This window comes from Plectropomus leopardus, chromosome 15, assembly GCF_008729295.1.
Source record: "Plectropomus leopardus isolate mb chromosome 15, YSFRI_Pleo_2.0, whole genome shotgun sequence".
NCBI lineage: Eukaryota > Metazoa > Chordata > Actinopteri > Perciformes > Serranidae > Plectropomus > Plectropomus leopardus.
The window spans coordinates 14,389,621-14,413,032 of NC_056477.1; the positions used below are offsets into that span (position 1 = coordinate 14,389,621).

A 23,412-nucleotide genomic window follows, 5' to 3' on the forward strand; every position below is an offset into this window, starting at 1 on the left:
TGTCACTACCTGCTCTGAATTTATGGACTAGTTACAAATCAGGATACATTTGATTGAAAAAAAAAATCCCATTACTAATTTTGATCAAGTTTGATGCCTTAAATTATGCATTCTTATTTCAGAATTATATATGTATCTTACAGCAACAGTGCTCCAGTGTTAACTGAAAGACTAATTCCAATTATAAGAACTTAGTTTTCTTAATGTAATTTAATTTTGTGACAAAGTATGTCATATTATAGTAGAGTCTTATTTTGTAATATGTGGTATTAAGTCAAATTTATAATAAAGTGTCTTGAATTTAAGAGGCTTTGTGTCATAATTATCAGAAACCTTTTCATTAAGTGGAATTAGCATCTTCTTAAATCTGTTATTAGCCCATCTATAACATAAAAAGTACCATCAGAGTACTGCGGTTTTCACAGACACTTAATATTTCATAATCATTTGGAAACGCCTTTTTTGAGTTATTATGAGCTAATGTGATGCTTATTCTGTAATTTAATGTATCTATATTAATATTAGATCATAAAGCCTTAACAGTTTAAAGTTTAATGAAGCCCTTTTAAGCAGTGGAGCACATGGGATTCCTGCACCCATTTAAAAGAAGAGGCCAAGTAAGCAACAGGCGTATTGTAGGTGACCGTTACCCGGGTTACCACAGCAAACAATGCCGAAAAACGCGCGTGTGGCACTTTGCTACGGACCTTATGAATCTAATGGAGTGGTAGAACACAGAACCTTCCGGCTGCAGGGTCTCCAGGGTATGTTTCTGTTCGAGTCCAGTTAAGAGACCCACATGTCGTCTGCTTTCATGACTTTTTAAAGTGAGCTCAAACATTGTCCGTCCAATATGTCTGCAGCCGCTCTGAGAGCGCGCGGGCACCAGTGCGTCTTGGAAGAGACGCGCGAGTGGAACATGGTGGAGCTCGTGGTCAACGGAGAGGTGGTGTTCAACTGTCACATAAAGCAGCTGGAGTTTGGTGAGTTTGGTTAGCTTTGACGGGACACTACGTGTGACGTTTTTGTGATGTCACTATGATGTTGATCTTCGTCAATGTTTATGCTTTTTTACCGAAGGTGGAGATGGAAAACTTGACCCTGTTTGCAAAGAAGCTGTAACAGCCGTGGAGAACGCTTACTGAAGATAACAAACAAACAAATGTTCGCCATTTTCTTATTCTTATCCAACCCCAAATACAGTTACTTTAGTATCTTTTGTCTTTTTTTTTAGACTTTGCTTTGCTTTCATGAATTCACAGGTGTGCTGATGGTGATTGGTTGACTGCATATACACTAGGTCTACACCACTGCTAAAGTTTTAGCCCTCAGAAATTTGCACAATAACTTTATCTAAGTTGATATTGCAGATCTAAGAAGGAATTTGCATCATTAGCGTGCACTGTGGTGAAACTTGCATCATTAACTAATCTTGTTGGCCATTATTTTTTAGAGGCGGCCTTTGTCAAAATTCATTTTTAAGACATTTATTATTGTTGCTCATATTTGGCCCATGGATGCATATTGTTTAATTAGCACAAAACTGCTGTCACACAGAAAAGTCTATAGTATAATTCCAGCACAGATTTAAAGTTTGATTACTGGGGAAATACAGGATGACATTTAGAGTCCACTGTGTGCACTATACTTAATGAAACTTGGAAGGGGACAGGGTACATACAATGAATGATGCACCAAAGGGGAAAGGTGTGGTATTGGCAGTCAATAGAAGCCTCAATAACAAATTTCTGCCCTTCTGTATTAGTTTACAGAACTTTTTCTGGCCACAAATGGAAAGTATGGAATAATGGTAAATAATGAGCTTGCAAACACACAGTAGTGCCGTGAGGACAGGTGCCAAAGTAAAAACAACAAAAAAAAAAAGCATCTGCAAAATGCAAAAAAAAAAAAAAAAAAAGCAACTTGTAAAGCATGCTCTGCAATTTGCAAAGTTTTCTATTTGTCAAGTACAGACAGTATATTTGTACACAGTAATCAACAGTGGAAATGCCTGTCTATCTTACATATGAGGTGTCTCATAGAGGGGGAATTTGTGGTATCACAGAATTTGAGCTCAACTGAAGCTGTTTAAATCATTCACTTTTGTATGCTGTCAAGCAACATCTACAGCCAAAAATCATGACCAAAGCATGTTCTTAAACTTATATATATTTTATTGCATATTTTATTATTCTCAGTGTAAGTGTGTGCTAATGCTTCAATTACCACACTAATATGTGGATATATTAAATTCATTAAAAAATCAACACACATAAACCTTTTTAAAGCAATTAGATATGTAAAATAATGTTTGTGCATAGCTTATTGTTAAATCTCCCAGCTAGAAGTGGAAAAGGTAAGCTACAGTGTGGTTGCTAAACAGGAAAGATCATTTAAGGGAACATTTCTAAGCACACTGGTAACTAATATCAGTTCTGTTAAATACCTGGGGATTTTCATGTGACTCCCAAGCATCAATATTGCTCTCAAATCATCCAAAGCTTTTGCCGTGTTTATGAGTGTGCATCCCTCAGCCACCGAAGAGGAAGCCGAGCCTTATGTCCTAAGAAGAAAACATGGCTGCGAGTCTCTGTGCCAGCTGGCTCATGTCTCCTGGTGAAGTGAAGTGTGACAATAAACACACACTCCTTCACTAACAGCTAAGGTAGCCAAAGCGAACACAGGCACTAAACCTACTGATGTGTTAAATTTCAAAACAGTCTTCATACCTGTGATATGTGCTTCACATTCATTGTTTAAATACACCAGTTAGTGTTTTGTGTGCGTCTCGTAGCTTCTGCTCTTCATCTACAAAAATCTATATAAATACAACTCTACTACAAATATATACGAGTATCCGGCATGGCAGCAATGGAGGTATCTGCAGTATTAAAGCTACTTTAATAACAGTGATTGTCACAAGTGCATCGTTGCTACTTCACCACACAACTAGGTGATAATTATATTACATATATTTAATGTTTGTGTAATATTTTCTTTTATTTTGAAGGTTTGGGAGGTGAAAAACGGTTTAGAGGCTTAAAAAACTTGTGTCTGTTTCTCTTTACACAAGTTTTTGTGGTGTATACATATTTATTCTGTTAAAGCCCTGATATAGGCCCTGCATTGAACAGTGTTAATTGAATTTGTGCTGATCCGGTAAAGCTGCTACTTATATCGGTCCAAAAACAACCGTATGGTGATCAAGGGTGATGTTGGGATGCATAAATAAGAATGGCAAGATTTCACTAGACTAGGGGCATGGACAGGCACAACAATTTGTGCGTGTTTCCCTTGTCACAGTGGAGGACAAGCCACATTTAAGATACTTGCAAGGCCCAGGAAGGACTAGTGCATTCAAAATTTTTGCCTTTTCTGTAGCTGTGCTACAAAATACTGCTCACATCATCATTATTGCAGGTCGTGGAAGACCAACAGTTATGACTGATCAGAATTGATCAATGGTCACTTAATCTGACACAAACAATTTCCCTCACAGGATTAATAAAGTATTTCTATTCTGCTCTATGCTATTATATAGTGACCATCTCAAGAGACATGAATATTGTGCTGTTTGAACCAGGTCAGTTAGTGTTGCCGATTTATCTTGTACTCATTAGGAGTTAAAATCACGTTAATTAAAAAGGCTTTGTTCCAGATTGTCACAAACCTAAAATTATTTGAAGAAAGACTTAATAAATAGACCATTATGTTTGGAGATGAAACTGCACCTCCAGTCTTGCTCCAATTCTCAACTACGAATCCTTCCCGTGGAAGGCGCTCAGGTTGAAAGCTGTGTCCATGAACCTCTTCAGCTCATTGAGGTGGGTCGACTTGTTCCCCGTCGCAGGAGCAGCCGCAGGGTCACGTCCCACATACCTGAAACAAACACAGCAGGTTTGTCACCAAAACCTCAAAACCAGGGGTCTTCAACTACATTTGATTACGGGCCAGAATTTTTCTAAGCAGACACTGTTGGGTCTTGACTTAAAAATAAATAAATAAAACAAATTTTAGATGAGAGCTATGAATTTATCCCAATTCTTACATGAAAATATACGTCTATGCCACATTCCATGCATTTATCAACCACCTGAACCCGACCTGCAATCAACCAGTTTTATGCATTATAGTAGCACAATTGTCAGGACAGGACGGGTTTCCATTAACCCTCAAATTGGCGCTCTGGTGAAACTGTGAATAAAAAATACTCCTAATGGAAACATCAATTTGAAAAAAATGATTTATACACACACACACACACATACATCTATATATATCTATATATATATACATATACAAATATACATATAACCAAAAACCCATATTTTGCAAAACTGCAATGGGGCATAATGCAACAGGAGCTGGAAGAGGTGTTATTGCATCGCACAACTCTTCAAAAGTTGAGCAGATCATCTGAACGTTTTGAATCCACAATTCCTCTGTGAGGTCTGCAGGCTGCCAGTTGTAGCTCTAAACAAATTGTTCCATTTTACCTCTGTCATGAACAAATCAGGTGACGAGTGAACAGAAACACTTACCAAATGGGCCTCCTGTTGGCCACCACTGTGAGAAAACGCGGCCGGACGTAATCATAGTAACCCATGTTCTTGTGTTCTTCCTGACACCAGACCAGCTCAGCATTGCTGTATTTTTCTGTCTCTGCTCTGACCAGGTCAAAGGGGAATGGAGAAATCTGAGGAGGGATGCCAAAAAATAAGTGGAAAAAGAAATTACATCATTGCATCACTTTCACTTCAAAATCCTCAGAGATTACACACCTGTTCAAGTCTGATGATGGCCATGTCTTTCTCCAGTTTTTGCCGTTTTCTCTCTTTAGCCAGTTCATAATAGACTTTGCCGGTGCAGAAAATCACCCTCTTCACTTGGGCTGGGTTCTGACTTGCAGGGCCCTCGTCTGGAATCAACCTCTTGAATTTAGTGCCTGCCAACATTTAATATGACATGTTACCTTTGTCCACTGCCAAATCCTTACGTCATATTTTACGGAGATAAAGTAAAACTCCACCTTCAGCGAGGTCGTCAAAACTGGACCTTGCATCAGGGTGCCTCAGCAAAGACTTTGGAGTAAAAATGATCAGCTGTGGAGACAGACAACAGATTGATTCCATCATCCGTAACTTCATTGTGCGCTTTCAAAAAACTCCAGAGAAAAAAAAGTTTTAATCTCTTTTCACGCTAATTTGTTGCCACCATATAGCACGCTACATCAGCACTGGGAAAACAAAACATTTCTTTATGAATCAAATAAATAAAATCCTTTGTGCTCAGCCGACCAAGTCCAGAAGTTTTCATAAAAAACAAACAATATTATCCCCTATTGGCCTTCCCGCTAATTTGCTCAGGAAGTCGTTTTCTCATGCTTCACAAAGCATTGCATTTATGTGCGACAGGGGATCAGTTAAGACATTCACCGTGGCTGAAAACTGAGATGCTGAAAAAAGAGCTGTGTGTATACAAAAAAAGGAGATATGTTTTACAGCCCAAAACTTTACACCCACACTAGACCTACTTTAAAGGTTTGAATCAGAAATGAATTATTTGTTCTGTAAATGAGTAGGTAAATACTATCAAAGGTTGTGTATTTCTCTGGACACTGATTACTTTCAAGCATGGTTTGTGATACAGTTTTATATCATAACAGTGATTTTGATAGTATGACTGTCACGATGAGCCAATGAACAACTGTGAAGACGTAACTGAAATTTGTGCCTCTCATGTTTTCATTTTTGAGACCTGGATTACATTCTAGTAAGAGATGTGACCTACTGTTTTCCCAAAGACAAATAAAAAGCACACAAATGATTTCTAATGTCAGCATGTAAATTAGAGTTTTAACGCTCTGGAAATGTCTACAAAACAAGCTGTCTCGTGACCGTCTGGACTTTCTATGGCTGCAGGCTTAGATGCGTACATTCAATGCAAAATTTCAAATGTAAAATCAATCATTAGAAGACAAGTGCAAACTGGAACAAAGTAAGACACACATAACATACAGTGAAGACGATGCCACACTTTACCGGTTTTCTGAATGGCAACAGAATCTGCCGTCTGAGCACATGACAATAGTTTGCAGGCGTGGAGCAGTTGACCACAATCCAGTTAGAGTCATATAGCTGCTGGACTTCAAAATCTCCACTGAACTCCTTTGTAAAAAAAAAACCAAAAACAATTACAAATGAATTATAAAGGTTATTGATTCTGAAAACAGAAATTTAACTTTGGACAAATTTACAGAGTTATAGTGTTGGTTGCAGCAATGTTTTTTCTTATTATTGGATGATAGATGTAGTACACTGTATCTCTCTCTCTCTCTCTCTCTCTCTCTCTCTCTCTCGCACGCACGCACGCGCGCACACACACGACAGGACAGAGAATGTTAATCCCTTAGTATGCGCCTACTAATAGCTTGATCAATATCCCATTTGAAGATGAATCTGGAGAGCTTCTGCTGATACAGCTGGCTATGGTTCCCTCCTTGAATGTTCCCTCACCCTTGGGACCTGAGTAACTGCTGAATACCAGCTCTTTGGAGGCCATAATGAAGAGACTTTTCAGCTCTGGAGAAATTGGCAATCATCACTTGAGCCATCTCTTAAGTGGTCATGACATCAGCATGGCCAATAAAACAGAAGGCTACAGGATGATAACTGCAGCACACGGCGTAACCGCTTAGATTTTCTGCATTAGGTAATGACGTTTCTTAATTTAGCAACCATTTGAGCAATTGTAAATTGCACATGTGAACATACAGGGAAGTGATCAGGATCATCTTTGCTCATTTGCAGGAAGCGTTCAGGTCGAGCTGATGAATGTTCTGGACCCTGAAGACAGAAGAGAACAAAAATGGACGAGGAGTCCCACTAAAACATAAATTCAAAATATATCCGAACTTAATTCTAAACACTATAGAGCAACACAGATGGATTTATTGCCCCATCTCACCATTCCCTCCATCCCATGTGGCAGCAGCAGGACAATCCCATTGTTGCGGACCCACTTGGCCTGCCCCGGGCAGATGAACTGGTCAATGATACACTGGGCTGTGTTGTGAAAGTCTCCAAACTGGGCCTCCCACAGGATCAGAGCATTCGGACTGGCCATGGCGAAGCCGAGCTCAAAACCTGAAGTCACAGTCATCATTGAAAGGAGCAACAAAATGACTTATGAACCACAGCAGGGAGACTCAACTTGCTTTGACCTCTGTCGGAGGTCAGAGGGATCCTCTTCTGGCACTTTTTTATGAACAAGATCTATTTTGTATGCACTCTTTGAGACCTTACTCACATTCAAAAGTATGACAAAAAATTCCCAGTGTGAATCAAATTATTTTCATTTTGAATTAGACAATTAGACCCCACTGCAGGCCGCAACTTAAGTATCACTGAATTATAGCATGCCATGCGGCTCAAGTGGCTTCTTACCAAGCACGCCATACTCTGACAAGGAGCTGTTGCAAACAGTGTAAGGAGCCTGGTTGGTCCACAGGTGGTTCATGGGAACACAGGTGCGTTTGTCCACCTCTTGGTCATGCAGAACATGATGACGGTGACTGAAAAAGGAAAGAGAGACGGATAAGCATGAAACTGGCTCATAGAAAAGAGACTAAAGATATGTTGATGGCTCTGAGTTTAAAGTGAGACAGAGCTGTATGTTGAACTAACAGGCGCACGGTTAAAAATTCCCACTGTTGTGCCAAGTCATCCATTTGTGTGCGGTACTTTAAAGGATTGTGAAGCACCAAAAATAAATCAACGTAATTACATCATCTAATGGAGGACATGCAGTATATCACATTTAGCTGAAATTAATGGACGAAGTGGGGTATAAATAAAAAACAATAACACAAACCCATTTAAGAGGCTGCAACTTATAATTAATTTCATTATTGATTAAAAAATTGATTATCTTTTTTTTACAAAACATTGCCAGATTTGAGAGGCTGGAACCAGTTAATGTTTGTCTTTTTTACATGATAAATAACTTAAATGGTCAATTATCAAAAAATGATTTAATAAATGATTTCACCTCTAGCTTTTACAGTAGAGTAGTGTTGTCATAGTACTACTTTTTCAAACTCTGATACAATGCCTTGAAAAATAGTGATATTCGATGCAATTTTTGATACAGGAAAAACTGACATTTAAGATATTGAATTAATTTTTTTTATTAAAAGATGAAGTACTGCTCCTAAGGGGCACTCTTGCAGTACTGTGCGCGGTCTTAAATGATGGTGTTGAAAACAACTGGATTTAAAAAAATGTTTTAACCCAGTGGATGCAGGGGATTGTAAACACACACAGTGCAGTGCATGTTTTGCTGCTCATAAAGGTAGTCAATGATGAGGACTCCCCCTCTCTCCTCATCTTCAGTCAGTGTGAGACCCAACAAGAGTTGATGGGAGCAAAGAGCCAAGCGTTAACAAGCTCTGCCAGTCCGCTCGCTCCCAGTGTAGGAATCAGTCTTCAAAACCAGCACGATCAGACAATCACTTAAACCCCTTTAACATCACTTTAATGACATCTCCACATACACAGAGACACACACAGTCAGAGAGGTTATGTAACGGTCAGGCGGAAGAACTGCAGGAAATAACCAAAATCTATTGATTATTATCTTGAATATGATATTACCACCGAGAAGACGAGCATGTTTTGAGTCCTTTGAATAATATCCATAATTATGGACTAATGAGGGCATATAATGTATGGCATAATTGTTTTGTTTGATCCTTGCTCCATATTCGTGTATACAATTTCTCTTCAAGAAATCCTTTGATGAATGAACAAAATCAAGAGCATCCAGCATTAATTGAGGTAACACACATAATTTCATTTTCTCACTCCAAAGAGGACCCAAAAACCTCACGAGAATGAGGTCTTTCTCCGGGATTGCCTCATAAATTGCGTGCCCACCTCTTTTTTCTTTCTTTCTGTCTTTACGCGCACACAAAAACACACACACTTCCTCTGCCTGGGGGCCCCATTAGTCAGGGAAAGGGGTGCACGGCGCACGCAACCTACCCAAACACGACGACTGAATCCATTAGCGCACGCTGTTACGTACATCACAGAAACGCAAGCAGGCCCACTCAACTGTAACATGCCAATATGCTCAGCTCCTAAGAACTGTGAAGGGAGACAGAGTTGTGGGGGATACAAAAAAGGGTAGCTGGGAGAAAAAGCAATAAGGGGTGATAAAGCCGATGAAGTATCACTGAAGTACGATGAGAAAAAACATGGACTCTTAAACTGACACAGAGGAGGATTTAAATACACAACAGGTGATACAGAGATGAAGGGTGGATATAGTGTTTGACTGCTGTCATTTTTTTTAGCCAGGCAAATTACCCTGCTGAAGGGGACAGCAGATAGGGAGAAGTAGATGTCAGTGGTAAATGTGCAGCTAAAGAAAAAGCCCTGTAGCCTCTGGTTAGTTAGTGTGATGTATGTCGCTTTGAGCTGAGAGGGAGGGGCAGGGGGGCTGGTGTCAGTGAAGATGGGCTGGTGGAGAAATGATAGGGGACAGACGAGACAGGCACAGTGAAAGGGGGAGCTGGTTTTGTTCATGTGTCACTCGTCCCTCCATACCATGACAACACCATGTGGGCTTCACAGTTCCCAGGAGACTGCGCTGACGTCTTCTGTCTGTCAGACTCCCTGTGCCACCCTCCCCACCCCCCCAATTACTTAATTCACTACATTTAGGTGACTGTTTCTTACTTTTCATCTCTGGTCAGGCAGGCTGACCCTGACAAACTCATCAAAATTGCCCGTTTGATGACAAAATACACCATTTGAGGAAATTTACAGCTGTATTAACACCAAATCAGGCGATGCGGCAAAAATGCCTCTCCTCTCATTTATTTTAATGTGCATAATGCATCGAGGCTGTTGTGGTATGGGCTGCATTAAAGAATTGCAGCAGCATGTGGCAAATAGTTGTAACAGAATTAACTTTTGGAGAAATGCTACCCGACATTAATCTGCGTTGGCCAATCATGTAACTTGCAGACAGTTTGTGTTTGTTGTGATTAAGTTTTGTCCCATTTCTTAATATCGTCTTTGTCGATTGTTGTCTTGTTCTATATAAACTCTTTTGGTTGTTTATGTGTTCCCGTACCTGTATTTTCTTGTTCTGTAATCACTTCACGATAGAAGCACGATAAATAAAACTTAACCAGCAACCAGACTGCCAGACTGCCAGACACCCACAGTACATGGGAACAATTAATACCCTCTCTTTATTGTTAAATATAATGAGTAAAAAACAAAAAAAAAGTCCGTATTAGCTGCTCGTGAGTACTATCCTTCAAAGGAGCACTTGCTTTCTTTGTTTTTGTGCACACGTGTGTCTTTTGTAGCATTAAAAAGAAATTCTACAGATCTATCAAACCAACATAAACAAACTTACTGAATACTAATACTCATTTGCTGAGACAGAGAGATTGGCTCTGCTGGTCTCCACCCTCCACTCCTCCACAAATGGGCAATTTATGTGACACTCCCAAACAACCACACAACCCTGCGGTTAATGTCCACAACATCTGATTTGATGTGAATGGAGCCTAAGAGTTATTGTATGGCTGGCTGACATAGTCAAAATGACTATTAGTATACTGAATATTTTTCCAAATTAATATACTCTATATCATGATATAGCAAATTTATGCAAAATGACATGTAAAACAAACACACACAAAAACTGATTTTCAAAAGGATGAACTGTGCTCCATTGTTAGAAAATTCAAAAAACAAAAACAAAAAAACCCCTTGCTATACACGTAAAAATTTGTCTCTTAATTTTCAATTTGGACAAGTCATTTGTTGAATTTAAAAAATGACATTGTAATTTAATCTCGCTATGATTGAGCTTTAAATTTGTTACCAATTTTATATAACTAAAGCACAGCCCTATATCATAGTAAGTAAAGATAGAGACAATCTGTGACTGAAAAAAGAACCCCAGTTCATTCACTGAGTGGAGAGACTGTGATTCCACAAGGGCTCCTAAGCTATAAAAATGAAGATGGTAAAAATTGATATTCTGTAAAAACCTTTCATTATTCAGTAACTACACCTGAAACTTACTATATACAACCACCTGATAGTACACAGTGGTGGCAGAGGGATTCCTGCTAGTGTCAGAGTATTGATACAAGAAGGCAGAGAGTTTTAAACAAAGACTCATACAGATCCTTTCAGAGGCAACATTGAGTTGTTTTGACATGGACTCACCTAAAGGTGCCTCGTTCTACATCCTGCCCGCTGAGTCGTACATGGGTGCCATCTCTGAGAAGGGAACCAAAGGCCATGTACTCTCCCAGAGCCCAGTCCATCTGCCGGTTTTTCACCAGGTCAGCGCGACCGCGCAGGATTCGAGACACACCTGGAGAACCCCCCCCAACCCCCAACCCCCACCACACACACAAGCACACACACACACACACACACAGAAGAGCAAATGAAACCAAGAGAGATCCTAGGAGAGCACTGGGGAAAGGAGTGTAAAACGCAATGGGCTGACATACTGTATTGTAAATAACATTAAAAACCCTTGTGGCAGTCTTAATTGTTATAACGTGAGCCAAATCAGCTGTGCGGGCCAAACACCTGCTGTTAGGAGAGCATGTGTTTACAGGTGAACTGCTTTAACTGACTTAATATCATCCCAGTAGACTAAAGAAGGTAATTGCAGCCCTGAAGTTGATGTGTTTTAAGGTTCTTTATCATATCTTTTAGCAGCATGTACCCCATCATGTGTGCTCTTCTGTGTGTAGATTTCTAGCACAGCATTTCTTCAGCATTACCATGACCGTTAGCCTGTCTCTCCTCTCTATTCCCCAACTCACCGGGGTGGATCTTAAAATCTTCCAGAGGCACTGAGCTGGCTGTCTGGCCAATGTGCTGCAGAACCTCCTCGTCCAGTCCTGTTGGGACATAGCTCATGCTCTTGGGCTCTCCCTGTGCTGTGAAAAAATCTACACAGAGAGAGACGGCATTACTCCAATAGCAACAGAAAGTATTCACACAAAAATTAATCAAAACAACAAAAACTGAACCTGAATTACTGGAAGGGACCATTTACCTGGCCATGGGGAGTCAAGCCAGTGTCGAATGTGTGAAATCTTTTCATCCTTGGAGCTGGTGTATGCCTCCTCACATATCTTGTCATATTTGGCAACTTCTTCCTGCAGCCACATTTGGTAATGTGTTATAGACACAATAAAAATGCCACATATTGACTGATGCAAAGTTTGTTTACTTCAATAAAGGACTACAGCTGACTAACCAAAACTGTGTGCAGCGAGAAAGAGAGAGAAATATTAGGGGAGGAGAGAAGCCTCCACCAGCAGTAATGGTTCTGCCTTGCTTTTTTACAAATGGGGCTTTTCCAAGAGTCCAGATAGCAGGCCACACAACAGAAAACAATGTCCATCAAAACTCAGGAAGTAGCACGCCAGAGAGGAGCTGCAGTATTTCTCTGACTGACATGTGGTATAAAAAAATGTTCAGAATGGATGTTACGATCAAAGTTTCTGTTTTGGATGAAGAACCTGAGCAATTCCATTGAATGGCACCAGAATCTGCGGTATACTTCAACTTCACTGAGCAATATATACTCTATGTGAGGGATTGTGAGGCTCGGTGATTGAACTGAGGCAGTAAATTGAAACTCAAATACACAGCAGTGCTGGCGCTACACATCTACTCGAAGGCTAGGGTAATATCTAAGTGTGATTTAATGCACATAGTCCAGCGAATGGTGATGCCAAATAAAACAGCATACAGTAGCAGCGACCAATATACAGTATATTTAACAAGAGCAAACAGCATTAGATCACAAACCTCAAATTCCTGCAGCGTCACCACTCCATCCGCAATGAGCCTGTCGGAGTACTTTTTCAGCACATGCTCCTGCCGACGGATCTGTTTGTACATCAGCGGCTGGGTGAACATGGGCTCATCCATCTCATTATGGCCAAACCGCCTGTAACAAACCTGTAAATACACACATAAAAGCCATGTCAAATTGTGGACTTATATTTGCTTTTCCTGTTAAGACTCATCTGTGACACACCAGGTCGATGACAACGTCCTTGTTGAAGGTGCTCCTCCACTCTGCAGCCACCCGGCACACATACATGACAGCCTCAGGGTCATCAGCGTTCACATGGAAGATGGGTGCATTGACAACTCGAGCCACATCAGTGGGGTAGGGCGAGGAGCGGGCCATTCGAGGGTCTGTGGTGAAGCCAATCTGAGAGGCAACAAAGATAACATTAAAGGCCTAGAACTACATGCAAAGTAGGAATGCACAATATCAGAGGCATGTCATCGGTATACACACATAAAGGCTTTAAAAAGAAACATTGGTATCGGCCTATTATTAACATTTCTGTGTCTGTTGATATGACGGGGCACTAAGATGGCGCTTTCATCACTTTAATTAGTTCAAATAGGTCAAATTTGCACTATTTTATTCTGTCTATTGTTAGTGTTGACTAAGGGAGAGCATCATCCAAGCCTGTTAAAGTAGGACTTGATAGTTTTACTTGAAAATGTTACAAAAAAATAAATATGGCAAGTTTTAAATTTAGAAAAACATCATTTGTCTACAAGTGGGCCATCACAATAAAAGTGGGCACAATAATATGTTTATTCCACAACAGGAATAATGTTCTCTGCAATCAGGTGTAAAAAAACATACGTATATCAGTATCGGCAAAAATCTAATATTGTGCATACCAATTGTAAAGTGATCTAAATGATGTCTAGTACAACAAAATGTGCACAATTGTGTTAAACAATTTGTTTAGAAGAGAAAACAAGTATGCACACATCCAAGCAAAATACAAACAAAGAATAACTCAAAGTAGGTCACAAAGGAGGTCTACACACGGTAAGTCTCAGGCACAAGTCCTGCTGCCTGAGGAAGATCTTGTAGATCAAAATGTTCTACAAGAAAAGAGAAATATACTATTTATTCGTAGCCTAACAGTGTGCAGACCTCCTTTGTGACTTGCAGTAAAACAAAAAAACTACCAGCTCATTTTGTTAGTTTACTTGGAATAATGATTTCAAACAACAGAATTATATAAAATAATAGCACCACAGTTATTATTATCGGTAGCTTCAGAAATAGTAATAGCACAAGTATTAATTATGGCAGTATTAGAAATGGCATTACTACCATAACATGAGTAATTACAAAATATATGCATTCTGGTTAGTGGTAAAAGTATCAGGTCACATGTTACAGTCTCTCCAATACCTGGTTGTTGACCACCACATGGATTGTACCATGTGTGGTGTAGGAGGGGAGCTCACTCAGGTGGAAAGTCTCATACACAACTCCTTGTCCAGCAAAAGCAGCATCACCATGAATCAAGATGGACATCACCTAGAAAAAAAATATCACACCATAGACACAGACACAATGTATCTCTATATTCACCAAACACAAAATTAGCCACCAGGCGCATGGGACAATAAGTGTTACCTTCTTTCCCAGACTGTCTCCTCTGTAGAACTGCTCAGCTTTGGCCTTGCCCTGAACCACTGGATCCACCGCCTCCAGGTGGGACGGGTTCGCCATGAGTGACAGTGTGATGTTATTGTCTGTCTCACGGTTTATCCTCTCGTGGTACATTCCCAGGTGGTATTTCACATCACCCGAACCCTACAGGTGGAGAGAAAGGTTATGTCATAAGGCATGAGTTGTATCTCCAAAATGCTTTCTTCTGACACTTTTCCACACTGCCAAACATCTGCAGATCACTCACCTCATCAGCTGCCTCTAATTTGGGGTCAAACTGACAGAAAATCTGATCAAGTTCTTTACGGATCACATTGGCCAAGACATTCAGTCGACCCCTGGAAGCAGAGTTTACAAATCAAATACAGAAGGACAAGAATTATCTGTATGTATAGATTAAGCTAAGAGGTGAGGAAATGTGTACCGATGAGGCATCCCCATGATCATGGACTCAATGCCGGCAGCGCTCGATGTGTCAATCATGGTTTTGAGAGCAGGGATGAGCACTTCACAGCCTTCTAGACCGAAACGTTTCTCTGATGACCACTTTCTTGCCAGAAAGTCCTCAAATCTAGACATTAAAAAGATAGCTAGAACTTAGTTAGAGAGAATGCTGTTTGGGACAACACAATGATGTTTTAGAGTAGTTTAAGAACTACTAAAACATTTAGCAAATGTATGTAATGTAAGTGCCAATAAGTTTTAATTGGGATGATAACACTGCAAAATCATAGAAAAAGCAAACATACAATAAAAAGAGCATGCATTCTAACAATGGGCAGATCACTACCAGGAACCTTCTCTAACCTCTGAGATCATTTATCAAAGATGCAAATTTGCTCACATGAAGAATAGGGTGTTTATTTTTCCAAATATATGCGTGTGCAAGAGTTTTGTTTATGTTAGGTGAGTCTCTGATGTGAGCTATAACTAAAAGTGAAGTATTGAGCTGTCATCAAAGTGTAAGTCAGTGGATGTCTATTTGTTGCTGACCTTGTGGATCTGATCAGGCGGGCCAGCAAAGTCCTCTTCTCAGCATTAGTGAACTGCATGATTCCTGGAGTCTCGAATTTCTGACGAATCCACTGACACTGGTCCACGTTGTTGATGAACATGAATTCGACTCCGATGTGACCACAATAGGATGTCTGAAAAAAAGAGATAAAATTTTAAAAAATATACATGGCATGGTGCAGTGGTATGGTTTCCCCCCTATCATTAGATACATGCATGGAAATAAATAAATACCTCTAGTCTGCGTATGATTTCTTTAAGAGGAAGAGTGGTGTCTCCTCCTCCAATGAAGGTTGTGGAGGGCAGCTGAAAGCTCCTATCCAAATCAGACTCGTCAAGACCGTAGAAACCTATGAAAACGTCATGTGAAACACAGGGAGATTTGCGTAAGACTTTGACGATAGGACAACTTCATGACCTACTGATTGACCCTGACCACATATTCCATGTCTTACCATTATCCCTCCCAATCTTGGCTATCAATAGTTACAGAAATGTTTATATTAATTCATATTCATCAAGCGCAATCATGTTTTTTACACTACCACTCTGTCGAGGAAGGAAGCTGGAAGCCTACAGAGAGGACTATATTAACGCAATTCAACTGTTTTATTCTAAAGATTCAAACCAAATCCTAAAAACCCTAAAAAAAAAATTTTTCAGCACAAAAAGATGTAGAAATGTCATCCTGAGCAGAGAATGACCCAAGCTTCTCCGTTCTTTGTTATTGTAGACAGTCCAGTTGCATGTGTGTGAGAGCCCCTGCCCTATTGGCGAGTTAATCGCTGACGCTCTGCAATGTGCTCACACAGCAATCATGGTCAGTTATCACTGATATCGGGACAACGTTGTCCTAGAAGCATAGCCCCCCTCTCCAGTTACCCCCAGGTTAACAACAGTCTCTGTCAAGCTCTGTCAGCACTGTTCCCGTTGTTGGCACTGTCTGCGCTATTTGCACTGTGTTACAGACTGTGTTTTTTTATTAAATAAAATAAAATTGCTTATGTTAGTTATCTCATTTATGTTTCAGTCTCTACTACATTGCTGTCACAAGTGTACAAGTACAAGTACAAATGCCATCCTTGGTTCCAGCTTCTCCTGAGCGAGGATTTGCTAATTTGATCCAGTTTACAACACAGTAAATTAAACACCTTTTAATGTTTTTTAGACTTTTGGTTGGACAAAATAAGTAATCTGAAAACATCCCCTTGGGCTCTGAGAAATTGGCCATTTTTCACAACTTTCTGACATTTCATAGACTAAATGATTAAGGCATTGATTAAAAAAAATAACCAACAGATTAATTGATTGTGAAAATACTGTAATTATTACCTGAAGCCCTTACTGAGACTGCAGTCTAATAGAAATTGTGCTCTAAATGCTTGTTGGGCTGTAGTTTTATGATGAATATGACAGTAGTGCTCCCTGCTAACTTAGAGAACTACATTGCAGGGACTTAACTTCAAGTGATCCAAGTAAATTTGTTTCTGATGGCAAAACATGAAAAATAAAGCTTGCTTATGAAACTTTTTTTTTTAAATCCAGGATGCATTTGTAGACAGTACAATAGTAGGACACGTGGAGACACAGCATCAGTATCGGCTGTCCCACATAAGTTTCGGTGCTGACAAAGCCCACCTGAGAGGGCTGGTCAGGCTCAAGATTGTAAGCAACATAAGAGGAGACAGGTGCAAATCATATTAGGAACACAGCAAAGACAAAGGGGGCCAAGAATAGACTCTCGTGCTATCAGCTGACCAAATAAGGGGGCATGGAGGTTGTCATTAGCTTTCATTAGGAAGCTTTGGCCCTGGTGACAATACATAATGCAGCGCTATGTCCTGCCACACTGATCACTGATAACAGCAGCCAACAGAAACAATGTCTCTCTCTCTCTCTCCTCTTCACTAGCTATTACTGTAGACTTCGATCGCTTTCTGTGGTCGTCCAGCATCCACCAATCCTCAGTTCACTAAATGAAATGGAGAATGACAAGAGCTTGGCCTGAGATTAATGACAGCATTAGGCTGACCAAAGCATATACAGACTTGGTGGAGAACGTGATGGGGCTTTTTATACTGAAATACCACTTACACTCTTGGGTCTAATCAGTTATGCAACCATGTGCGTGTTTAATGTGTGGATAGATGCACATGTACCGACTGTGCAAACCCTCAGAGGGAAACAGAAATGTTATTGAAATAAAGTGCAGGAAAAATACAAAGCAGATATTTTCATTATGAGGCAAATGAAGCTTTTGAAGTAAACGTACCACTAAGAAGAATATGCTTATGACTGAAAACCTTTAGCGAGACAAGTATCCTGAGGTAATTAGGAGGAAGTACTTCTATAGTAGGAATCTAATCAGCATATATACCGCCTGTGGGCTAACGCTATATACTTTGGTTAGGAAAAGGGGATAAAATAAGGAGTTCAATACAGAAATGTACAATTGCTGTGGACCTGCATTTAGATGATGAAATATTTTATTTTTAACAGATTTTTTTTAAATCATGCAGTCTGTTTCACATGGGTTTCGTGGAGCCTTTTTTTATGAAACTACCTGCAGTGTGAACATATGGCTATGTTCATATTGCAGGGCTTCATGCTCAATTTATTTCTCCATATCAGATCTTTCTGCCCAGACTATTTACATTTATGTTTAAAGTGAGTGATGTGTGCCCGCGCAGTGAAGTATGATATACAAAAAACCATGGATATATGGGGGAAAAAAACATGAATCCCAAAACGACTTTTTTCACATCTGTCACAAAAGTAGACTGGATAACCAGGACTGTGCAATTCATGAGAAAAGCATGAAATTTCCAACATAGTTTTCATGAAGAGGGAAATCAGATGAGGTCAAATCCAAGATGTCCGCCATGCCGAGGGGATTAATGTTGAAATGCATTGAATTTACAAGCCCAACAGTGTAGAAAAAAAACATTAAGGTGTCATTTCAAAGTATCTTGGGGATGCCCATAAAATTAAATAAAACAATCGAGCACAGATGAGTTCTTTGTTAAAAATATGGACCTGTTTTATGTTTTTATAACAGGAGGTACAGGGACAGGAAAGAGCACATTAATAATAATTAGAGCATTGCAATGTGAGGCATGGTGGTTTGAACTGACACTGTGTTGTCAGCCTGAGAACATGTGTCCGACATTTTTCCAACTGGCATTTCTGCACAAAAAATGTGCAGAAATGCCAGTCAGAGCAGTTAACAATAAACAAATGTCTTCAGGGTGTCAACATGGTGTCATTACTAACCTTGATACCTAATACTGTAGTGATCTTATTAAATGGCTATGTCCTGCATATGCACTACCTGTTATAGAAACATGAGAGTGTCTAGATTTTTTTACCACAAATCTTGCTGTGGACCAAATCTGACTGTAAAAAAACAGATTTCTGTGTCCACACTACCCTGAAAAAATCAGATCTGTGTCACGAGAGCAAACAAAAATCTGATGTGTGCCACATTTGCTTGTAATGTGAACTTAGCATGTAAAAATAAATGACTCAAGACATGAACAACTTAATTTATAATTAAGACCTCTGGTAGCTATTTGTGATGTGTGATGTGCTGGGTTGATTGCAGGGGTTGTGAGGCTCACCTAACTTATCGATGCTGGTGATCAGGTCGGAGGGAACGAAGGAGTCCAGGTCAGCCTCCAGGATTCCCAAAGGGTCTAACTGGGCAACATGGTGGCCACGAATCTACTCAAAGAGACAGTGGAGGAGAGGGGGGATAAGGAGAATCAGATAAAAACAAAACAAAGTGACAGGAGAGAATAAAATAAAGCAAGGGGCTTCCATCATAGTGTTGACTGTAAACAGCTGGAGAATAAGCTAACACTCAGTTGTAGGTCAACCTTTCTGAGAAAAGAGCCCCATGGGAGTGCTTTTATGTCTATGTACACACACACACTCACACACACATTCCCACCAGGACTGCAACCTGCTGGGAATAAAAGTGACGCCTTTGCCAAAAGACAGAATTTAATAAATCCCTTGGATAGTTCCTCGAATTAATTTGAGGGCAAGGGGAAATGTTACCACCTGTTTTGCTTAAGTAGTCTCTTTGATATTTCCAGTTTTCAAAAAGCAGCAGGGTAAGTAGGTTGGAGTTAATCTTGCAATTTGCATAACCTCGTGCAGTGACAAACAAATTGTATATTCCTTTTAATACAAGGACACACAGTGTAAACAGCTTTCACTGCCAGTTGCATCTGTTTTGGCAAGTCAAGAGGAGTTTGTTTGATGCATTTTTCACACGTCAGAGATACAAATAGTCAGCTGGTTGTGGCTCAAGGTAGATGACATCTTAATTCTGTACACAGAAACTGCATCAAGATTTAAACGGATGCCTATGAAATATGTGATCAATCTTTTAATCTGTGAATAACATAAATCTACATTATATGAGCTGATAACTGATGTGTGTGCGCAGCTTATAGCTGGGCCGGGTGAGTGTGCAATACCTGGTACGCTCTGATGAGAGTGTGCACGGCCAGGTGGTCCTCCACCACTTTCTGTGCCATGTCTGGTGAGTGGGACAACACTCTGCCCTGGAGCAGAGTGGAGGGGCGTCTCTCGCCCGCCTCACCAGACGGACTGGAGGCCTGGATGTTACGGAAGAATGCGTCCCAAGACTGTAACACATAGAAAGACAGATCCAGTTGAGGCAAGTGCAGGTCAGTCACAAACATGGACCAAAAGTATCCCTGCTGCTTATTATAGGGTGCTAGATAAGGGGATGACAGGACAGTAAAAAGATGGGCAGGAATCCAGGACACTGCAGCTACAGTATATTTGTACATGACCAAGGCAATCGAGCTTGCAGCAAACCCCTGTGCACATTTATTTAGTGCCCATTTTCAAGACCAAGACTGGCAACATAAGTTATTTGTATTTAAGCCACTAAACCCTCTCCTACCACACAGGGGAATTGTAGTAGGGGGAAAAGTAGGGCTGATTACTTAGGGCCAATGAATTGGTTTAAAGACTTGTGTATAAAATATGGTGGAAGCTCTTTGCCCACTGAGCAATTTCATGTTGAAAAGGCGTTAAATTTCTATCATACAAACGTACATCTGTTTGTCTTTAGATTTATTTGTCTTTAGATATTTAGATTCCGGTTATTCAGGGTTGAAAAGTGAAAGTTTAGTAGAAGTCTAGCTTTAGCCCAGATGAAAGAGTAAACTGAATTTGGTTATATGACAAAATAAACATTTCTAATGTAAACGCAGGGGTATGCAGTACTTTTGTTACTTATTTACAGGCTTTTATGTATCTTTTAAAAATATATTTAATGATTATTTTAAATGATGGGCTATATGTGGCCAATAGATCCTGCTCTATTACAGGCCTATAGCTTGGAGATGATGTTTAAATGACATCTATTGCTCAGTTGGTGAGCTCTCATCCCTTAATGGTGCAAAACGGTTTAGACTGACCATGCACTAGGATTTGTGAGCACTTGCATAAACTGTCATGTCTTTCCCCAAGAAAGAGAAATCTGGGTTTCAAATCAGAAAGGAAAGGGACACTGACTTAGTAATAAAAAAATGCACGAGAGGAAGACATGGATCAAGAGAGGAAAAGTGCAGGGCCCACAGAGACAGCTTATGCAAGGGGCCCAGAATTTTGTGCTACAACCCTGCCATGGCTCCCCAATCTGGACATTGCTCCCTCTGCAACAACACTCATAGTCCTCTCTAGTTCACTAATTGTGTGAGAAAATGGCACATGTTGCTGCACACTGTTACCTCGTGGACGTTTTTATGATCTTCCAGCCAGGCAAAGTACATCTCCTCAACATAGCTGGAGCTGCTGGCCAATGCTGAGCCAACAGGCGCAGCTCCGGAGGAGCAGCCTCTCCAGGGACCAGCCGAGCGTCTGGTCGGGGCCCCTCCACATGCACGCAGCCACTGACTCCCCCCAACACACCCACTCCTCAGCACACCCGCTAACGCCCGAAATTGACTCATAGCTGGAGAGAAAGTGGGACAGAAAGTTTAAAAGAGTCAACAACTTGCCTTTCAAACTCACACATCTTAGTATTTTAATTAACAATATTAAAACCCACAAAAAGTATGCATGACTGGATGAGATGTTTTAATATATTAAAGCAGCTCTGAATGTGCAGTTTTTGAATGTCAGCCATCAAACAATATTCCATCTGCTTAAACTGATTATGTAAAAAGCGCATATCTAACTGGGCCTATAATTGCGCACAGACTCCTAATGGATGAAATGACATTTAAAAGCGTATATTTTCAATGGAATTCATACAGATCGAAGCAGCATGTATTTAATGTAAAAAAAAAAAAACACTGCAAGACGAAATAAAACCACGCAACGGCCTGTGCGATTGTTTACTCTGCGCAAAGTCTCTGCAGCTGCAAAAAGCGCGTAACCGCGAACAGCCCAAGTATGAGGCGCTACTACTGCGGCATCGACTGTGCTGCAACTTCCTCACCTTTTCCTGCAGGACGTCTTACAGTCTCCTTCAGACTACAGCGCCGACATCATTGCCAAAGCATTGCCTGTTTCATTCTGGGTCTGTAACTGTTTCCCCTGGACCACTAATCCCTCAACGTCAACATTAAATCCTTATAATCTCCCCTCGACTCTGCCATTGGAAACGCGCGGAATCACGGGAAATAGGACAGTGTTTTAAGATACGTTTGAATTCTTTCGATCACATTTACCTTAGACTGACTTGGTTCTACTGTCATCGCCGGAGGGTGTAGGTAGGACAGGTACCAGTGAAGGTGACGGATCCAGAGTGCACGCACGGTTTTAACACGCCCCCCGCGTGTCAGGTGGTGCTTCCCGTGGAAAGCGAGCCGCATCCTGCAGCCAAGGGTGCCTGTAATGTCTAGGTAACGGACACACACGCACCAGCTCAGGGACACAGAGAGAGGAAAACATAACCAAATGTAATTATATAGTTATTTTTTCTTAAATGTTAAAATAAAAAATATCAGGAAGAAATCAATTGTGTTTGTTAATAGCAGAGATTATTTTTTATAACCATAATACTGTAATCTATGGGTCCTTGCAAACACTTCTTATCCAGACGGGTCATTTTTTACCCTCAAAGTTACATCACACATATGTCTTTCCTCTCAGTGTTAATTATATAAGCCAATTAAACTTTTATAAAGGCTGAACACGAGTCATTTGAGCAAGTGGTTTCAGATTGATGGGCTTCTACCATGAGTGGGTTAAACAATAAGATAATTGGCCCTCCCTCCCTCTCTTTATCCCCTCCACAACTTCTCTCTCTCCTCCTCATCTAGATTTTCATCATTCATACTTGCTGGCAGAGAGGCAACAGTGTTATCAATCATGACGAACAGGCGACTGAGAAGGAGAAAATGGAGAGAAGACGATGCAAGAGGATCAGACACACAGATCTAAATATCAGAGCATCATTATGTGGTTTTTAAACTGGTAATCTTGGTAATGATGAGCAACAGCATACTGTATGTAACCAAACGTTACATATAGTATGAAGAATTTATTCAGTGGGCTTTAGCTCTGGGACAACCCAGTGTTTACCCAAAGAGTTCCTCCCTTTTCATTATTTGCATTTGTGTTTGCTGCTGTTCTCCAGCTGACCTGGAGAACGCAGGGTCAGGCAATTATGAACTGAAATGCCATTTTGTTGTAGTGACTTCGCCGCCTGACAAAGATGGAGTGAAGACCAGTTGCTTTCTGGCGTTTTATTAATAGTATTCATCAATGAAAAGACCTGTGCCGCTGGCTAACATTATGGGCTCTGTGTTAAATTACATCCTGTTTTAGAATAATTACATCACTAGA

General features: G+C 40.4%; 2 protein-coding genes across 3 annotated transcripts; one reads left to right on the forward strand and one right to left on the reverse strand.

Moving 5' to 3' along the window:
* The first annotated feature begins 670 nt into the window (after positions 1 to 670).
* On the forward strand, positions 671 to 1,186 carry c15h10orf53 (chromosome 15 C10orf53 homolog). Its single transcript, XM_042501618.1, has 3 exons — positions 671 to 764; positions 864 to 983; positions 1,081 to 1,186. The coding sequence occupies exons 1-3, from the start codon at positions 671 to 673 to the stop codon at positions 1,143 to 1,145; spliced, it is 279 nt and encodes a 92-aa protein (XP_042357552.1). The 3' UTR covers positions 1,146 to 1,186.
* A 762-nt stretch (positions 1,187 to 1,948) lies between these two features.
* ogdhl (oxoglutarate dehydrogenase L) lies at positions 1,949 to 22,451 on the reverse strand. Of its 2 annotated transcripts, none has more exons than XM_042502270.1 (23): positions 22,293 to 22,451; positions 21,348 to 21,571; positions 20,061 to 20,231; positions 19,194 to 19,296; positions 15,808 to 15,923; positions 15,553 to 15,707; positions 14,984 to 15,130; positions 14,807 to 14,897; positions 14,524 to 14,703; positions 14,296 to 14,424; positions 13,102 to 13,281; positions 12,870 to 13,022; positions 12,109 to 12,211; positions 11,873 to 12,001; positions 11,259 to 11,409; positions 7,446 to 7,573; positions 6,967 to 7,145; positions 6,774 to 6,845; positions 6,042 to 6,167; positions 5,030 to 5,102; positions 4,782 to 4,945; positions 4,542 to 4,696; positions 1,949 to 3,879 (listed from the first exon to the last, which is right to left on the reverse strand). In XM_042502270.1, exons 2-23 carry the CDS (start codon positions 21,567 to 21,569, stop codon positions 3,756 to 3,758), a joined length of 3,051 nt encoding a protein of 1,016 aa, XP_042358204.1. In that variant the 5' UTR covers positions 21,570 to 21,571; positions 22,293 to 22,451; the 3' UTR covers positions 1,949 to 3,755. The 2 variants fall into 2 exon arrangements, with proteins under 2 accessions (XP_042358204.1, XP_042358205.1); XM_042502271.1 differs by having other exon boundaries at positions 22,061 to 22,325.
* Positions 22,452 to 23,412: the final 961 nt, after the last annotated feature.